This window comes from Macaca mulatta, chromosome 11 (assembly GCF_049350105.2).
Source record: "Macaca mulatta isolate MMU2019108-1 chromosome 11, T2T-MMU8v2.0, whole genome shotgun sequence".
NCBI classification, from domain to species: Eukaryota; Metazoa; Chordata; class Mammalia; order Primates; family Cercopithecidae; genus Macaca; species Macaca mulatta.
The window spans coordinates 16,952,953-16,972,381 of record NC_133416.1 but is presented as its reverse complement, the minus strand read 5'-3'; the positions used below and the strand labels follow the sequence as shown (position 1 = coordinate 16,972,381).

Here is a 19,429-nt window from a genome sequence, read left to right as displayed (position 1 = left end):
TGCGCCACCATGCCTGCTGATCTTGTATTTTTAGTAGAGACAAAGTTTCACCATGTTGGCCAGGCTGGTTTCCAACTCCTGACCTCAGGTGATCCACCTGTCTTGGCCTCCCAAAGTGCTGGGATTACAGGCGTGAGCCACCGCGCCCAGCCACAATCTTCAAGTTTTCTATTTCCTTCTTCTGCCATCTCAAATTTACTGTTGAAGTATACAGTGAATTTTTCATTTCATTTACTGTACTTTTCAGGTCTAGAATTTCAATTTTGTTCTTTTTTTAACTTCTAATTTTATGTTGAGATTCCCTCTCTGGTAAATCTTAATACTATATTTTCCTGTTTTGTCTTTTTCCACTAAACCCAATATCAAGGCCTACTTGGAAACAGTTTCCAGTGACTTAAGTGTGGGGTCATATTTTCCTTTTTCTTTGGAGGTGACAAATATAGCAAATACCACGACTTGATCATTACACAATGTATATATATATATTTAGTATATTCTTCACCACAAACATTTATCAATTTCTTATGGTAAGAACATTCAAAATCCTCTTTTATAGTTATTTTGAAATATGTAATACAATATTGTTAACTATAGTGCCTGGTAATTTTTGGTTGAAATCTGGACTTGAAAAATAGCACACCATAGTGTCTCTGAATTTGTATTTTTGAGAATTACGTTTTATTTTATTTTTAATTGACATATAATTGTACATATTTATAGGATACAGTGTGATGTTTTGATGCATGTATACATTGTGTAGTGAACAAATCATGGTATTTAGAATATTCATCACTTCAAACATTTATCACTTTCTAATGGTAAGGACATTCAAAAATCTCTTTTAGTTATTTGAAATATATAATATAATATTGTTAACTATAGTAAGCCTACTGTGCAATAGAATACCAGAACTTTTTCCTTCTATCTAACTGTAATTTTGTACCTGTTGATTAAACCCTTCCCACCTTGCCTACCCTCCCCAGCTGCTGGTAAGCATTGTCCTACTCTACACTTGTATGAGATCGGCTTTTATAGATTCCACATCTGAGTGAGATTGTGCAGTATTTGTCTTTCTGTGCCTGGCTTATTTCATTTAACAAAATGCCCTCAGAGCTCATCCACATTGCCACCTATGACCTAATTCAATTCTTTTTATGGCTGAATAGTATTCCATTATACATATATGTATCACATTTTCTTTATCCAGTCATCTGTTGACAGACACATAGGTTGATTCCATATCTTGACTATTGTGAATAGTGCTGCAATAAGCATGAGAGTGTAGATATCTCTTTAATATACTTATTTCATTTCCTTTGGATAAATACCCAGCAAGGGGTCTAGTTTCACTCCTCTCCATGTAGATATCCAGTTTTCCGAGCACCATTTATCAAAAAGAATTTTTTCCAATGTGTGTTCTTAGTTTCTTTGCCAAAAATCAATTTGCTGTAAGTGTGTGAATTTATTTCTGTATTTTTTATTCTGTCCCATTAGTATATATGTCTATTTTTATGCCAGTACTATGCTGTTTTGGTTATTATAACTTTGTAGTATATTTTGAAGCCAGGTAGTGTGATGTTTCCAGTTTTGTTTTTTTTTTGCTCAAGATTGCTTTGACTCTTTGGGGTCTTTTGAGGTTCCATACAAATTTAAAGATTTTTTTTCTCTTTTTATGAAGAATGTCATTGGTATTTTGATAGAGCTTGCACTGAATCTGTATATTGCTTTGATTAGTATGGACATTTTAAAAAGTATTCCTCAAATCCTTAAACATGGAATATCTTTCCATTTGTATCCTCATTTCTTTTGTCAACATTTTATAGTTTTCATCATAAAGATCTTTCACCTCCTTAGTTAAGTGTTTGTTTTTGTAGCTATAGTAAATAGAATTGCTTTATTTTTTTTCTGATTGTCTGCTATTGTCATAAAGAAATGTTATAGATTTTCATATATTTATTTTGTATCCTGCAACTGTACTCAATTTACTTATTAGTTCTAATAGTATTTTGGTGAAGTTTTCAGGGTTTTCCCTATATGTAAGATTATGTCATTTGGAATCAGGGACAGTTTGATTTCTGCATTTTCAATTTGGATGCCCTTTTTATCTTTCTCTTGCCTTATTGCTTTGGCTAGGACCTCCAGTATTATGTTAAATAAAAGTGGTGCATTTGTGTCTTGTTCCAGATCTTAGAGGAAAAGCTTTCAACTTTTCCCCATTCAGTATGATGCTAGCTGTGAATTTGTTATATATGGGCTTTACTGTGTTGAGTTATCTTTCTTGTATATCTATTTTGTTGAGAGTGTTTATCATGAGGGGATGTTGAATTTTTTAAAATGTCTTTTCTAGATCAGTAGATTCAACATCCCTTCAGGGGTTTGTTCTTAATTCTGTTAATGTGATGTATTATTATGTTTATTGATTTGCATATATTGAACCATCCTTGCATCCCTGGAACGAATCCCATTTATTATAGTGAGTGACTTTTTTTAATGTGCTATTGAATTCAGTTTTTAAATATTTTTTTGAGGAGTTTTGTATCTATATTTATTAGGGATATTGGCCCATAGATTTCTTTCTTTGTTGTGTCCTTGTCAGGTTTTGGAATCAGGGTGATGCTGGTCTCATAGAAAGATATTGGAAGTATTCCCTCCTCTTCATGTCTTTTGAATAGTCTTCAAAGGACAGGTATTAGTTCTTCTTTAATGTTTTGTAAAACTCATCAGTGAGGCCATTGGGTCCTCAGCTTTTCTTTTGTGGAAGACTTTTTATTACTAATTCAATCTCATTACTTGTTATTGGTCGGTTCAAATTTTCTATTTCTTCATGATTCAATTTTGGTAAGTTTTATGTGCCCAGGAATTTATTCATTTCTTCTAAGTTTTCACATTTGTTGGCATAGAGTTCTCCATATCACTCTCAAAACTTAGGAAGTTTCTGCTATTATTTTGTTAAGCTTTCTGTGCCCTTCTCCATCTCTTCTCCCTCTCAAGTTTCTTTTTTTTTTTTTTGTTTGAGATGGAGTCTGGCTCTGTCGCCCAAGCTGGAGTGCAGTGGCACAGTAGCGCAATCTCGGCTCACTGCAAGCTCCACCTCCCGGGTTCATGCCATTCTCCTGCCTCAGCCTCCCCAGTAGCTGGGACTATAGGCGCCCACCACTGTGCCTGGCTAATTTTTGGTATTTTTAGTAGAGATGGGGTTTCACCGTATTAGCCAGGATGGTCTTGATCTCCTGACCCCGTGATCCGCCCACCTCAGCCTCCCAAAGTGCTGGGATTACAGGCATGAGCCACCGCGCCCAGCCTCAAGTTTCTATAGTGTGAAAATGTGTTTACTGAAAGGTGTCTCATAGGTCTCACAGGCTTTCTTCATTCTTCAAATGAAGAGCTGTCTTCAGTTCAGAAATTCTTTATTCTGCTTGGTGTAGTCTGCTGTTGGAAGTTTCTATTATATTTTGTCTTTCATTCATTAAAGTCTTCAGCTCCAAGAGATTTTTTTAAATGATATCTCTGTTGAATTTTTTATCCATATCATGAATTGCTTTTCTGATTTTATCGAATTGCCTATCTATATTCTCTTGAATCTCACTGATTTTCCTTAAGATCATATTTAAAATGTTTTTTATGCAATTAGTAAATTGCCATTTCTTTAGTTATTGGAGAGTTATTGTGTTTTTTTGGTGGTGTCATATTTTCTTGCTTTTTCATATTTCTTGTGTCCCTGCATTGATGTCTGGGCATCTGATAGAATGGATGCCTCTTCCAGTTTTATAGAGTTGTTATCATAAGGAAAGATTTTTGCCTGCAGATGTGTCCAAAGGTGTCAGTTGTGTAGGGTGCATTGGCTTTGGTTCCAGGTGGATGCAGGAGTGTAGTCACCATGCAGTTTTTTCAGCTGTAGTCAATGTTAGCAATTTCTATGGATGCCTCAGTGGCATCCTAGCCTGCAGGAGTTTGTATGGCAGCTCTGTCAAGTCATATGCATGGCCTTTCTGCTGGTGGCAGGGGTGCCAGGTTGTTTCATGCACCATGGGTGCACAAGGCCTACTCCAATAGGATTAGACACAGTCTCTCCTCTGGGGGCAGGAGTGCCAGGCTGTTATACACAAGTACATAGGGACTGCTCCTTCAGGGTAAGGTGTGGCCTCCCTGCTGGGTAGGATCATCTGTTCCTTGGGGGTCAGGACAGCACATGGGCTCAGGCACCAAGGTTATGGCTGTTTCACTGGGCCTATGCTCTGAGTAATTGAGGTTGAGGTGCTGCAGCCACAGGGATGGGGAAGATGGAGAGCCTCCTAGGCAGCATGGATAGGAACAGATAGGCAGCATGGATAGGTGGATAGGAAACAGTAGCTGCTCGACTGGTGAGTGGTGTGCTACTGTTTAGAAGCACAGTGTACTTGCAGCAGAGCCTCAGGATGGGGAGAAACAAACAGTGGTTACTGGTCCTCCAGAGCACAGTGCACTGCAGTAGTGGCGCCGGTCTCAAGATGGTGCTGTGCCTCAGCAGCTTAGATCACAGAGGAGAAGATGGCACAGTGGGCTCATTCTTTATAATACAGCCATGTGAATGCCAGGCAGCTCCCTAGAATGGGTTCACGGCTTGTGAAAACTGCAGAATTCTCAAGCAGCAAAGACTAGGTGTTTGCAGTGGAGATTGCTGGGAGTTCTCCTGCTCACCTTTTCTCCATAGGGAGACTGCCTCCTGGTTTCATACCAATCCTGACTGGGAAGACGGAGTGGCAAAGGCAGAACGTTTCACTCTTTTTTTTATGCAGCCATCCCAAGTCTCCATGCTCCACTGGGTCTCTGCAACTCCCTTATTGTACTCCTTTGGAACACTTTAGTGTTCTCCTTTGGGTACTCTAGTCAAAATATAGTTGTTTATTCATCATTTTGGTTCTTTTTTTTGTAGGGAAATGAATGTTAGACACCTCTAGTCAGACATCTTGCTGAAGTCACTTGTTTTACTTTTTGTTTTTAACAGGTAATTATTTTGCTTGCATTCAAACGTCAACGTATGTCACCTGCATGGTGTGCAGCAACGAATGTCCTTCCTCAGTGTTGCTTACTTCCAGCTGCTGCTTCAACCTGGTCCTCTGGAGGTTGCTCCTGCATCTGTGTAATTTAGCAGCCAGTGAAAGATGTTGGCAGCTCATATTCGTATTATAGAGCTAACTCTCTTTGTGATTTCCTTGATCCTCAGGTTTCCCCTATATTCGGATTTGGTTTTCCAGTTCTTACCTTTGTCCTCTGACAGCTTGAGGAATTTGAGCTGCATATGAGTTGGGAACCGTGGCAATATTAAGTTGCAGCAAACTCACCTATCTCACTTCTAGAGCAATTCTGTCTTACAAGGGAAAACCTTCTCATTTCTTTGTATTTTTACCCTGGGCTCCCTGGCGTTTCCCACGTTCATGCACAGTTAGTGGTCAGTCAGGGAACTGGACAGAGTTCATATTCAGATTTTGAATCTCTGCTCTTGTAGTTCTCTTGCTCCCAAAATTTTCCTCTTAAATTCTCAGCTGTTCTGCAACACTAGACTTTGGCCTCGCCATTTCAAGCCAGAATGACTGTAGTTTTCCATAGCTAAAGTTGGGTATGGGCTATATATTAGTTTGCTAAGGCTGCCATGACAAAGACTGGGTGGCTTAAACAACCAGAAATTAATTATTCTCCCAGTTTTAGAGGCTAAGAGTCCGAGATCAAGATATTGACAGGTTTGGTTTATCTCTTTGACTTACAGATGGCCACCCTCTCACTGTGTTCTCACACGGCCTTTTCTCTGTGCGTGCATATACCTGACATCACTTCCTGTTTTTTTCTTATTTATGTTTTTATTTTTTTATTTTTTGAGATGGAGTCTCACTCTGTCACCCAGGCTGGAGTGCAGTGGCATGCTCACTGCAACCTCCGCCTCCCAGGTTCAGGTGATTCTCCGGCCTCAGCCTCCCAAGTAGCTGGAACTACAGGTGTGTGCCACTACACCTGGCTAATTTTTTGTAAAGATGGGGTTTCACCGTTAGCCAGGATGGTCTTGATCTCCTTACCTCGTGATCCACCTGCCTTGGCCTCCCAAAGTGCTGGGATTACAGGCGTGAGCCACTGCGCCCGGCCCACTTCCTCTTCTTATAAGGACACAGGTCATGTTGAATTAGAGTTTGCCCATAAGACCTCAGTTGACCTTAATTACCTTTTTAATGCTCTGTATCCAAATATAGTCTATTTTCAGGTACTAGGGGTTAAGACTTCAACATATGAATTTCGAGGAAACAGAATTCAGTTCATATCAGGGGTTTAGGAATACATGCAGGCAAGGAAGCCTCATACTCCAGCTTAACCAATGCTGTACTAACATTCTGTTTCTCCCTGCCTTTGGTCATTCCTAGTACCTTCAGATCATTGCTTTAAATAATTTGATACAGTTTTATAATGATTATTTGTGGGAAAATCACTCAATTTTATCATGCTGCTATTATTGGAATACTCACCCTTGATACCACCTTTTTATTTATTTATTTATTTATTTATTTATTTTGGCCAGGTAATACATAATACCCTAGCGCTTCTCATATTAACAAAGAGTAGCACAAGAGCTCCTTTTAGATGGTTTTACTAACCTTCAGGACGAGTAAGTCATCTCTCCTTTGAGCTTCCTAGGTACCCTGTGCATAATTTCTTCAGAGCCCATATTCTGTATTCATGCCTGTGTCCCTGGAGGAGCACAGAGCCTTGCATATTATAATCATTGAATAAATATTTATGGAAGGAAGTAGAAAAGAAGGAAGAAAGAAGGATTAGAGGAAAATCAGAAAGGAAGGAGATAGATGATGTCCGCTTTGATGTGGACATGGTAGGAACTGTAGGAAAGAAAGATGGGCAATAAAACAAGGAGGAGGTGGGGACTGCCTAAGAGATCACACTTCCTATTGTAACTTGCTTTCTATTCATCCTGCCCTCCCTTTCATACCCTGGATTTGAGAACAGGAGTCTAAGATGTTCAGGAATTGTAAACAAGGGACTTCAGATGCAAAACCTACGTGTTCAGCACAGGACTTGTTACTTGAAGAGAATCCTTTGTAGTAACCAGATGATAAATAACATGAATGTGACCTGACTAGTTTTATGGGAATGAGGCAGAATTTAAATTTTAAATAAATTACTATAAGCTTGTGTTCAACTTGTTATTAAATAGAAAGGAAAACAAAAAACCTGAATATGTGTTTAGCCCCTACCACGTACCCAGCTCTGTCCCTGACACTATGCTAAACATTTTGTTTTTGTTTGTTTGTGGGGTTTTGCTTTCTCAGACAGGGTCTCACTCTGTCACCCAGGATGGAGTGCAGTGGTGTGATCTCGGCTCACTGCAACTTCTGCCTCCCAGGTTCAAGCGATTCTCATGCCTCAGCTCCCGAGTAGCTGGGATTACAGGCGTGTGTGACCACGCCTGGCTAATTTTTGTATTTTTAGTAGAGACGTGGTTTCAACATGTTGGCCAGGCTGGTCTCAAACTCCTGGCCTCAAGTGATCCACCTGCCGCAGCCACCCAAAGTGCCGGAATTACAGGCATGAGCCACGGTGCCGGACCAACATTTTGTTTTTATTATGTCATTTAATGTTCATAAAAACCTAACAAGAAGGGTATTTTTAAAATCAGCTGTCCACCATTAATTTCTAGCACTGTATTTTCTTAACAAGCATACAAAACATCAAACTTCTCTTTAGACAAAGTGCAGTTCTTTGACATACTTTACACAAAACAGTCTGAGTCTGTAGCACGTTAATGCAGTGAAGAGGCAAATTATACTGATTTTTACAAATTCTACCTTCCATAAAAAACCTCAAGGAGGGTATTTTGTCTGCATTTTAAAAATAAACAGTTAAATAGTCGGCGAAGTTAAATAGTCAAACAGGTCAAGGTCACACAATTCAGTGGTTGAGGACTGAGTGCAAAGGCAATCTATCCAACTATAAATATTCATTTCTTTTTTTTTTTTTTCTTTTTTTTTTTAGAAATGATTCAGATTTAAATTAAATGGCTAAAACTATAAGAGCCAGCTGGGTGTGGTGGCTCACACCTGTAATCCCAGCACTTTTTAAGAGGCCCAGGCAGGAGGATTGCTTGAGCCCAGGAGTTTGAGACCAGGCTGTGCAACATAGCAAGACCCCTGTCTCTACAAAAAAATTAAAAAATTTAGCCAGGTGTGGTGGTGGATGCCTGCAGCCCCAGCTACTCAGGAGGCCAGGTGGTTTGAAGCTGCCCTGAGACTTGATCCCGCCACTGCATCCAGCCTGAGCGACAGAGCATGACCTGTCTCAAAACAAAAACACAAACAAAAAACGAAAAGAGCAGTGAACTCAAAGGATTTCCTGCCATGCCTGGTGGGTGGAGCTTCTGCGTGGGAACAAAAGATGGAACCTATTTAAAGTACTTTTTTTTTGAGACGGAGTCTCACTCAGTCGCCCATGCTGGAGTGGAATGGCGCCATCTCAGCTCACTGCAACCTCTGCCTCCCAGGTTCAAGCGATTCTTGTGTCTCAGCCTCCCGAGTAGCTGGGACTACAGGCGTATGCCACCACGCCCTGCTAATTTTTGTATTTTTAGTAGAGACAGGGTTTTGCCATGCTGGCCAGGCTGATCTTGAACTCCTGACCTCAGGCGATCCGCCCTCCACGGCCTGCCAAAGTACTGGGATTACAGGCATAAACCACCTTGCCTGGCCTCAAAGGACTTTTAATTGAGGATCCCAGTAATGATGATCCCCATAAGGCGGAGGCTTCAAGCTTAATGATCTATAAGTGAGGCTTTCTGGGATGCACTTAGTGTGTTTCCCCAAACATGGTGTGTTCCTACTTTTCACTATATACAGGTATGCTATCACCTCCCCTATACACGTATACATACTTCTTAAACTTAGATGTTCCCCAGTTTTTCCTGTGGAGCTTGCTAAAAATGCAGTGTTATCCATAGAAATTCCTATTTCATTGATCTGGGCTGGGGCGTTTGTAACAAGCACCCTAGACCATCCCAGCATACTGAATCCATAGTCCATCCTGTCTGTGAGACTATGGCAGCCCTTGTGGTCTAAGCGGCAAAATTTTTGCTTAGCCCTTTTTGTTGTCGTTGTTGCTGTTGTTTGTTTTTTGTTGTTGTTGTTGTTTTGAGACGGAGTTTCGCTGTTGTTGCCCCGGCTAGAGTGCAATGGCGCGATCTCGGCTCACTGCAACCTCCGCCTCCCAGGTTCAAGCGACTCACTGCCTCCGCCTCTTGAGTAGCTGGGATTACAGGCACGCGCCACCATGCCCGGCTAATTTTTGTATTTTTAGTAGAGATGGGGTTTCACCCTGTTGGTCAGGCTGGTCTCAAATTCCTGGCCTCGTGATCCACCCGCCTCAGCCTCCCAAAGTGCTGGGATTACAGGCGTGAGCCACTGTGCCTGGCCTTGTTTTTGATTTTTGAGACGGAGTCTGTTGCCCAGGCTGGAGTGCAGCGGCCAGTTCAACCTCCACCTCCTGGGTTCACGCAATTCTCGTGCCTCAGCCTCCCAAGTAGTTGGGACTACAGGCATGTGCCACCACCGCCGGCTAATTTATTTGTGTGTGTGTGTGTGTATTTTTAGTAGAGATGGGGTTTCCCCATGTTGGTCAGGCTGATCTTGAACTCCTGACCTCAAATGATCCACCACCCACCTCGATCTCCCAAAGCGCTGGGATTACAGGCGTGAGCCAGCTTAGCCTCTTTAAATATTAAGTGCATGTACTTGAAAGTAGGTACAAATGAAGATAAAAGAATAGGCTCCAGGAAAATTTCAGTCAAGTCTCCATAATCTATAAAATTGCCTATTTAATAAATATATTTTGTAAACATTTTTAATGTTCTATAATTACTTTTATTAATGTCATGTTACCTCTTTAATCGAGGTACTTTGCTCATAAAGCTGAAGCATATAAATACAATCTATATTTGGTACAGACCAAAATTCATGTCCTTTGCTTTTAAAAGGTAGAACTAAGAAAAGAAAAGAAATAGCAGAATTCCAGCACGTATTCTAAAGAATTATAAATGGATCTTGCAGCACTTAATTTCTGGGTTTTTTTTTTTTTTTCAGTACCTTTCTTTGATTTTTTGTCTCCTCATTGGCACCATCCCAGGACACTGATATCTTCTGCCAGATCAGACCTGTCTGGATCATCTTCCCCACGTAACTCAGGATGCTTCCTCCCTTCTACCTTTCCAGAAATCCCACCTTATTTTTCATACTTTTCTTGACTAACTGGTCATAAGATGATTTCCTTCAACTCCACCCTGTCTCAACATGCAACTCCCCATGAGTCAACCATCATAATTGTTTCTAATGTGTTTGTTCCATGGTGTGTGTTGAGTAACCGTTGTTGCCATTTGCCTGACTACATAGTGGTTACTGTTTATTTCTGTAATTCAGTGTTTTTTTTTCTTAAGTCTTGAAATATGATTTATTAACTGAAAGAATTTCTTTTTATTTCTTAATTAAATTCAGTGAGAAGCTTACCATGAAATATTATTCTTAGGCTGGCATTCATAAAACACTGGAGTGTTTCATTTTCTCCTGATCTCAATCTGCCTTCCAAAGCTACCAATGACAGATGAGAGCAAGATCATAATTTTAGTTAGATGTGGTGGCTCGTACCTGTAATCCCAGCACTTTGGGAGGCCAAGGCAGGAGGATCCCTTGAACTCAAGAGTTTGAGACCAGCTGGGCAACATAGGGAGACCCTGTCTCAAAAAAAAAAAAAAAAAAAAAAAAATTTAAAAGATTATAATTGTATATAGTCAAAAAAATGTGCTTTTTTTTTAAAAGGTAATGTATCAGAACTTTGTCTCATCTCTGGGCCTTTTCTTTATCATCTTAAACTCTAAACTATAGAATTAGCCTCCTCGACTATAGTTTTTGCAGGCCAGTCATTTTCTTTGCTCTAGAATTCTAGATAGCTTATATATTTCCATCTTCCTGTCTCTTTCATAAAGAATCTTGCCTTTAAAGGAAAGATGACTCCTTAAAACATTAGTACTTGTAATATTCAATCACCTACATATATTAAAGAACGCCTGCCCTCTTGTGTCCAGAGAGACTGCTACAGTAAGGAGTGAATTAGCAAAATTGTCATTCCAGAAATACAGCATTCTACCCTACAGGGATTTTCTACCAGGGAGCTTTCTCAAGGCTGCCAGGTATGGTTGTACAGTTTGAGCACTGAAAAATGATCCCAGCCCAAGAGATGAATGAAATCCATTTTACACTCTGCCAAGCCATATATCCTTGCCCAGGTCACGTCTTTCTAGAGAGGTGACCATTAAAATTTCATTCAAGGGCACCTTTAAGCCTTGTACCACTTGGAGTGTGCAACTTTCTCTAATTTACACAAACCTCTCTATAGCTTAACGGCAGCCTTGTAGAGGCTCATTAAGGGTTAGTTGGACAGTCCTCTCATCGTGTAACTTTCCTACTCAAGGAATTTCAAGAAATTAAAATCAGATTGTTAGAGCTGAGTGACATCACTTAGTCCCAGGTTATCAGAGGAAAGAAATAAGGAACAGAGAGGCAAAATGAGAATTGTCAAATTCATTAGAGGCAAGCAGGGAACTAAAATTAGGCCCTCTGACTCCCAATCCATGCTCTTACCTCCGGCTTCAAGTGACCCCTTTCTTTGACCCCACCTTACTTATTCCAAACTAGGCTAGAATAGATGTGCAATAGCATGCATAGGGTGGTGGGGTGATTTGAGGTGGTATGTGGACAAATATTTTTTGCACGTTAGTAGAAATGTATTTGTTTCAATGTATTTCTTTGGGAAAAAACAAAAACATTTAAGTCCATAGTTTCTTAGACATTATGGTATGTGACAAGGGTAAGTATTTTAAGTTTGAAAAGAGAGTTAATTTGAAGAAAGATATTAAGTAGTGCATATGTTAATAGCTTGATTTAGCCATTGACAATGTATATACATATATCAGAATGTCATCTTGTATACCAAAATATATGCAATATTTACTTGTCAGATATCAAAATATCATTTTGTATAACATAAATTTATATAATTTTTACTTGTCAAAAAATAAAAATATTAACTAAATGATAGTTTAGATCTCAGATATGGCAAAAATGATAAAAGTGGTAAAAAATAATGATAGAAATTTGAGACTATCTCAGTCCATTCTGACTACTATGACAAAACACCTCAGACTAGGTAATTTATAAACTATAGAAATTTTATAGCTGGGCGCGGTGGCTCACACCTGTAATCCCAGCACTTTGGGAGGCCGAGACAGGCGGATCACGAGGTCAGGAGATCGAGACCATCCTGGCTAACACGGTGAAACCCCGTCTCTACTGAAAAATACAAAAAAAAAAAAAAACTAGCCGGGTGAGGTGGCGGGCGCCTGTAGTCCCAGCTACTCGGGAGGCTGAGGCAGGAGAATGGTGTAAACCTGGGAGGCGGAGCTTGCAGTGAGCTGAGATCCGGCCACTGCACTCCAGCCTGGGCGACAGAGCGAGACTCCGTCTCAAAAAAAAAAAAAAAGAAAAAAAAAAAAAGAAATTTTATTGCTCACAGTTCTGGAGGCTGAGAAGCCCAAGATGAAGGGACTGGAAGACTCAGTGTCTAATGAGGGTCTGTTTCTCATAGACAGTGCCTTCTCTCTGTGACCTCACATAGTGGAAGGGGCTAGCTAGTTCTCTCTGGACTATTTTGTAAGGGCATTAATCCCCTTCGGCAGGATGCACCAAAGGAACTTATCACTCTGGCCCCTTCTAACTCTACCACTGGGGTCCTTTTCTGACTCTTCTTTAACACTGACAGTTGTTCCATTACTGTTACTGATGACAATATATCCTCTCTTTTTATTACAGCTGCGTCTGATATTCTGTCCTTTCCATACTCATCCCAGTGTAAACGACAAAATAGGTCTTCAGAAAAGACTGTGGCTTCACTGATTTTCCTGTGTTGCCTCTAACATTTATAAAAAAGCATTGACGAAGAGTGTCAATGACCGAGTTTCAAAACCATCTTTTCTTTTCTAAATGTAGATGTTTTTCCATGTATAAAAATTACATAGACTTAGCCACGTGTGGTGGCCCACACAAGGCGGGTGAATCACTTGAGGTCAGGAGTTTGAGACCAGCCTGGCCAACATGGTGAAACCCGGTCTCTACTAAAAATACAAAAATCAACCAGGCATGGTGGTGCACACCTGTAATCCCAGCTATCCAGAGGCTGAGGCACAAGAATCGCTTGAACCCAGGAGGTGAGGTTGCAGTGAGCTGAGATCATGCCACCACACTTCAGCCTGGGTGACAGAGTCAGACTGTGTCTCAAAAAAAAAAAAAAAAAAAAAGTAGACTTATACAAAATTTGAAAAATATGGGAAAGTAGAAGAGAAGGAAAAAAAGGCATTTATATCCTACTAATGAACACTGCTAATCCCCTCCCTAATTAAAAGTTCTCCTGCGAAATCCTAGCAAGTTGGGATCTACATCTGTTTATCATTCTGGAAACTTGCAATGTTCTGGATTTAACATTTTTTAAATTTCAAATCATAAAATAAATTTTCAATGGAGAATCCAGGGGTGGAGGTCTATTGGCACCTCTGTAAGCGGCAGTTGGGTGACTACCACAGAGGTGAGCCAGAGCTGGGGGAGGCAACTGCAGGTCAAGGATAGTCATAACTGACACGCCTTGCAAAATGCATGTGTATGTAAAGCTCTTTGCTAATAATGATGGTTCACTGTTCCATATATACATAGGCTGATGTGTATATTTGTCTTTTCTGCAGGGTTTTTGGAGTCTCTGGATGACTTTTACATTCTTAGCAGTGGATTGATACTGCTGCAGACCACAAACAGTGTGTATAATAAAACCCTGCTAAAGCAGATAATACCCGAGTCTCTCCTGGCATGGCAAAGAGTCCGTGTGGCCAATATGATGGCAGATAGTGGCAAGAGGTGGGCAGACATCTTTTCAAAATACAACTCTGGTAAGTGACCCTGCAGAATAACTGTTAGGCACAGACATATATTTCAATTTGGGCTTGTTAACCAGTAAAGTCATACCTATGTCCCGTCTTCACGTCTGCTGATATTTCAGGCACCTATAACAATCAATACATGGTTCTGGACCTGAAGAAGGTAAAGCTGAATCACAGCCTTGACAAAGGCACTCTGTACATTGTGGAGCAAATTCCTACATATGTAGAATATTCCGAACAAACTGATGTTCTACGGAGAGGTACTTTCTTCATGTCCTAAGTCTGAAAACCTGACGAGTATGTGTGAGTTCATACATGGTAGGGGAATGCACGATGTGTGAATGTGTGGTGGGGGAGGGCATGGGGGGGAAGACAGGATGGGGATGCCACTGCCAGTTACACTGGGGGAGAATGACCAGGTTTAGCACAACAGGTAAACCTACGTCGCAGACTCTTGCAGGACAATGTGCAGATTGGGACGCAAATCAGGCATTCATGGCCCTGTGATTCCTCATGGTTCTAATATTACCTTTTCTCCTGTATTCCTGGTTAAAGCTTTAAGTTCAATTCAGCAAATATTTATGGAGTGCCACTGTGGCCCAGGGACCAGAAAAGCAAGGATGCAGAGTCCCTGACCTCGAAGGACTCAGGAGTCTAGTAGGGAAGCAAAGTGCTCAAAGCAGCTGCAGGAGCTCAGGATGGGAAGAGCTGTCATCAGGTCTGGTGTCCCTAGGCCGGTGGTGAACATAAAGAGAATGTGGCTGTTAGTGGGTGGGGTCAGAGAAGGCACTTCTGGTGGGCAAGAAGGAGTCCAGTCATTTGAAGCCAGGAGGCTCACTGCCTTCATTCAAATCTCAGTTCCTTAAAATCTCAGGCAAATCATTGAATCTCTCCAAGCCTCACTTTCCTCATCTATAAAACTGAATCGTGATATAGGTCCACAACCAGGTATTTGTAATTTTAAAATTCTAAAACTGTAAAACCACAAATTATTATTTTGTTTCTTGTGTTTTGTTTTGATTTGGTAGCTGGCTCACTTGGTAGCAAGATATGACCTGATCTGAACTCATTTGGCAGCAAAACTGCCAGAAGGAAACTTTTAGTTGTTTTTAATTTTAATTTTAATTTTTCTTCAGATGGAGTGTTGCTCTGTCACCCAGGCTGGAGTGCGGTGGTGCAATCTCGGCTCACTGCAACCTCTGCCTTTCAGGTTCAAGCGATTCTCCTATCTCAGCCTTCTGAGTAGCTGGGACTACAGGCACGTGCCACCACACCCGGCTGAGTTTTTATGTGTTTTTAGTAGAGACAGGGTTTCACCATGTTGACCAGGTTGGTCTTGAACTCCTGACCTCAGGTGATCCATCTGCTTCGGTCTTCCAAATTGCTGTGCCCAGCCTGTTTTTTTAAATTGTCTTTATTTCTTCTTAGAGACCCCATGTATACATTAGGCTACAGAAATATCAACATCTTTGATTATGAGGTGTTTCCCAAAGAGACTGTAATGTCACATAATCCACGCACTCCATGGTTGTTCTAAAGTCTGAAAAATCCTAAATTCTGAGACTCATCTGGCTCCCAAGAACTTCCTCTACAATTTCACAGGACGGTCATGAGAATCAATTAAGATAAGTAGATAGATTGAGAGAAAATGTTAGCCTTAAAAATCCTATTGGGCAGTTCAGCCTTTATGTTTTAGAAATTGGGAGTTCCTGACAAGGGAGAGTAGACTGGGTGGGAAGAAAGGAGACTAGTTAGGAGAAGGAAGAGTAGACTGGGTGGGAAGAAAGGAGACTAGTTAGGAGAAGGAAGAGTAGACTGGGTGGGAAGAAAGGAGACTAGTTAGGAGAAGGAAGAGTAGACTGGGTGGGAAGAAAATAGACTAGTTAGGAGAAGGAAGAGTAGACTGGGTGGGAAGAAAATAGACTAGTTAGGAGACTATTGCAACAGATCAGCTGGCAGATGAATAGAGACAGAACAGAGATAAAGTTTTGACCCTAGGGATCAGGACCTGGTCCTCCGTTTTCCAGGTCCCCAAATTGACTTTGTAATGATGCCTAGAGTGGGCCTCATCAGTGGAGAATGGTTCACACCAACTAAATGCACTAAGACTTATGCATAACACCAATTTTTAAGGTGGGAATTTTCATTGCCAAGCAGTTCATATACTACCAAGCAGTGGACCTACCTTCTTTGCTTGTTAGGAAAATCCATCCAAGAAGTGAAATCATTAGGTGGTTACTGGTTAGCACAGAGCAGTTCAAAACAGATAACCCAGCTGGTCCCTCCAGCTCCTAAGAGCCTGAAAATAATAGCAGGCCTCAAGAGAGAGATGCTTGCTAAAGTAGTCTTTTCTTCTTTGGACAGTTGCTAACAGAATGGTAGACTTGGTTCTCTGCAGTCCCATTGCTAGACCCCTTGAAACTCCCTAAGACTAAAAAGAGTTGATGATGATCTGTCTGTATTTTTTTTTTTTTTTTTTTTTTTTGCCAGAGGAGAGAAGAACAGAGAATTAAATTCAGAGTACCTACTGCATTGTAGACACTCTTCTGGGCCTTTTACTTAAGTTCTCTTGTTTGATGTTTGTAACATACTACCACATAAGTGTTATTGTTGCCATTTTACTGTGAGTAAAGAAAAGCTCAGAAAGAAACGTGTTTTGCCCAAACAAATAAATGATATCATATAGCCATTAAAAAGGTGGGGGGGGGGTCGGGGTGGGGGGTGGGCACACCTCCTAGCATATTTAAGCAACTGTGGTATGGTGATAGAAGCCCTGGATGTTTTAGTTAGAAGGCCTGTATTCAGTCAAGTTTTGTGAGGCAAGGAAGACATCTGACCTCTCTGAAACTCTGTTTCTTCTGTTCAAAAAAGGGATGATAATACTTACACATCATCAGGTTGTTGTGAGATTAAACAAGTCGCCCTATTTTATTTTTTTATTTTGAGACAGGGTCTCACTTTGTCATCCAGGCTAGAGGGCAGCTGCGTGATCTCGGCTCCCTGCAACCTTCGCCTCTTGGGTTCAAGCGGTTCTCGGGCCTCAGCCTCCTGAGTCGCTGGGACCACAGTTGTGCACCCCGATGCCTGGCTATTTTTTTCATATTTTATTAAAGAGGCAGGGTCTTGCCATATTGTCCAGCCTGGTCTTGAACTTAAGAACTCAAGCAATCCACCTGCTTCAGCCTCCCAAAGTTCTGGGATTACAGGCGTCAGTCACTGCACCAGGCCAAGTTGCTCTGTTTTAAATCATGAAGCTTCATGAAATGTGAAGTATAAAGCAGACATTTTCATTATTCATTTGAGCTGTTTTCACAAAGAGAAATATAATAATAATCTAATGTTTACCAAGTATTAGATACTATAATTAAGCACTCCATCTGAATGCATTTCATGCTTATGCTTATGAAGATGCTTAATGCTGAATACTTAATGAAGATGAAGAAACTGAGGCACAGAGGAGGATAAGCAATTTGTTCAAGGTCACATACTTAATAATGGCAGAACCAGGCTTCAAATCCAGGCAATCGAATTCCTGAGTCTATATAACCTAGATATGTTTTAGCAACAAATCTGTTTTTCTTCTATAATTTCAATGTCATCCATATCTCAGTTCTTCTGATGCTGGCTCTCAGAATTAGCAAGGCTGAATGTCTTATCATTTACTTTTTGTCTCAGTAACCTCACCCCTAAAGAGGAGGTCCTGTACAACAATACAAAGGAGAAAGGCAGACAAGGGCCAGGAGAGAATGTGGAGGTGGGAGAGAACCCTGAATGGTGGAGACATTCCTTGACTGTTCTGTAGGCAATAACCCAGACCAGTGTAATCTAGGATGTTTCTGAAATTCTGCTTTTACCAGAGAGAGCTGTGTCACGTATTTGGTGCTCAGTGACTAGTAGGCTATGTGGCCTTCACACACTATGAAGCTTTGAATGAAGCTGAGCCTTTATAAATGTTTAGAGTCAAAGGAATTAAAACCTAATGTAACCTACAAGATCATCCCCAATCCCCTCACATTACGGACTTCTCCTCTCCCTCCCCACTGACGTCTTTCAAAAAAACAGAAACAAAACAAAACAAATGAAGTTGCCTAAGATCTACTTCTTAAGCCCTGAGCCTAGAATTCAGGCTTTCTATTCCCAGTGCTATGTTCTTCCACTACATCGTGATTACCATTTGACATCTTCCTTTATAGGGCCATATTGTGAACAGCCATTTCTTGGCATTTCAGTAACTAAATCCACTTAGATGAGCTCCCCAGATCGCCTTGCATTATACTTTATTTTGCTCTGTAAAGAATATGGTTATTTTTTGGCTTAGAGATTAATAATTTTGGGTGAAAACCAGAGAATTCTGATGCTCTTCTTCCCCTAATGAAATAATCTAGAGGTGTGCTGATTTAGGAAATTTAAAAGGCTGTTTGGCTGCCAGGGTTCGCATGCAAAAAGCTTTATTTTCTATACCTTATTTTGTAATGAAACACCTGTGCCCATTTTCAAAATAAATGAACATGGATAACATTTCTTTTGCTCTCTCTCCTTTTCTGTCTCCTTCCCTGTCAATCCCTCCCTTACTTCCCTTCCACTCCCAATCAGGATATTGGCCCTCCTACAATATTCCTTTCCATGAAAAGATCTACAACTGGAGTGGCTATCCACTGTTAGTTCAGAAGCTGGGCTTGGACTACTCTTATGATTTAGCGCCACGAGCCAAAATCTTCCGGCGTGACCAAGGGAAAGTGACTGATGTGGCATCCATGAAATATATCATGCGATACAACAGTACGTAGCATATTTCTCAAGAATCATTCTTCAAAACTCCTTTCTTCCCTATGGATAAAGAATCCATGTAAGTTTATCATCTCTGTACTAGAAGGAATTACAAGAAGTTATTTAAGTATTTAACTAATATTATACATTTTATACTCAATAATAGAGCTTTGGCCTCCTTTATAAAATGAAAGAGAAGAGTCTATACATTTTGTAATTGAAAAAAGTCATCTGTAAGACACAGAAGAAATAACTCATACAGGGTTATTTAAAATTTTTCTCCAAACACAAGTTTCTTTCCAAGGATAACAGCAGCTAATAAAACAAAAATTGTTCATAAATACCTCATTTTTTTTATGAACAGCATCAAAGTCAAATTTGTATTTCTTTTTTTATGAACAGCATCAAAGTCAAACAACTGATGCATTTATCTGGTTCTCTCTCCCATCCATTTTTCACTGTGTAAGGTTCTTAAGAGCAGGCTGGGCCTGGGGCCAAGGACTTACTCCTTCCTCACAAGCCAAGGCAGATGTCTATCCTGGAAGCAGGCTGGGCTGAGGAGGCCTGTGGGGGTACACTCTCTGATTATCTAGGCTTTAACAGGCCCCAAAACCTTACTGTGGAGAAGTGTCTCCGAATAGCCAATACTCACTCTCTTCCCCA

At 40.6% G+C, this 19,429-nt stretch overlaps 1 protein-coding gene across 1 annotated transcript in view; it reads left to right on the top strand.

Moving 5' to 3' along the window:
- The window catches only part of PLBD1 (phospholipase B domain containing 1), a 68,368-nt gene that overhangs the window by 46,123 nt on the left and 2,816 nt on the right, over positions 1–19,429 (top strand). Inside the window, exons 7-9 of the mRNA XM_001089478.3 lie at positions 13,808–14,008; positions 14,119–14,259; positions 18,593–18,778. Coding sequence (XP_001089478.2) covers positions 13,808–14,008; positions 14,119–14,259; positions 18,593–18,778 — 528 coding nt within the window. The remainder of the gene's footprint in view (positions 1–13,807; positions 14,009–14,118; positions 14,260–18,592; positions 18,779–19,429) is intronic.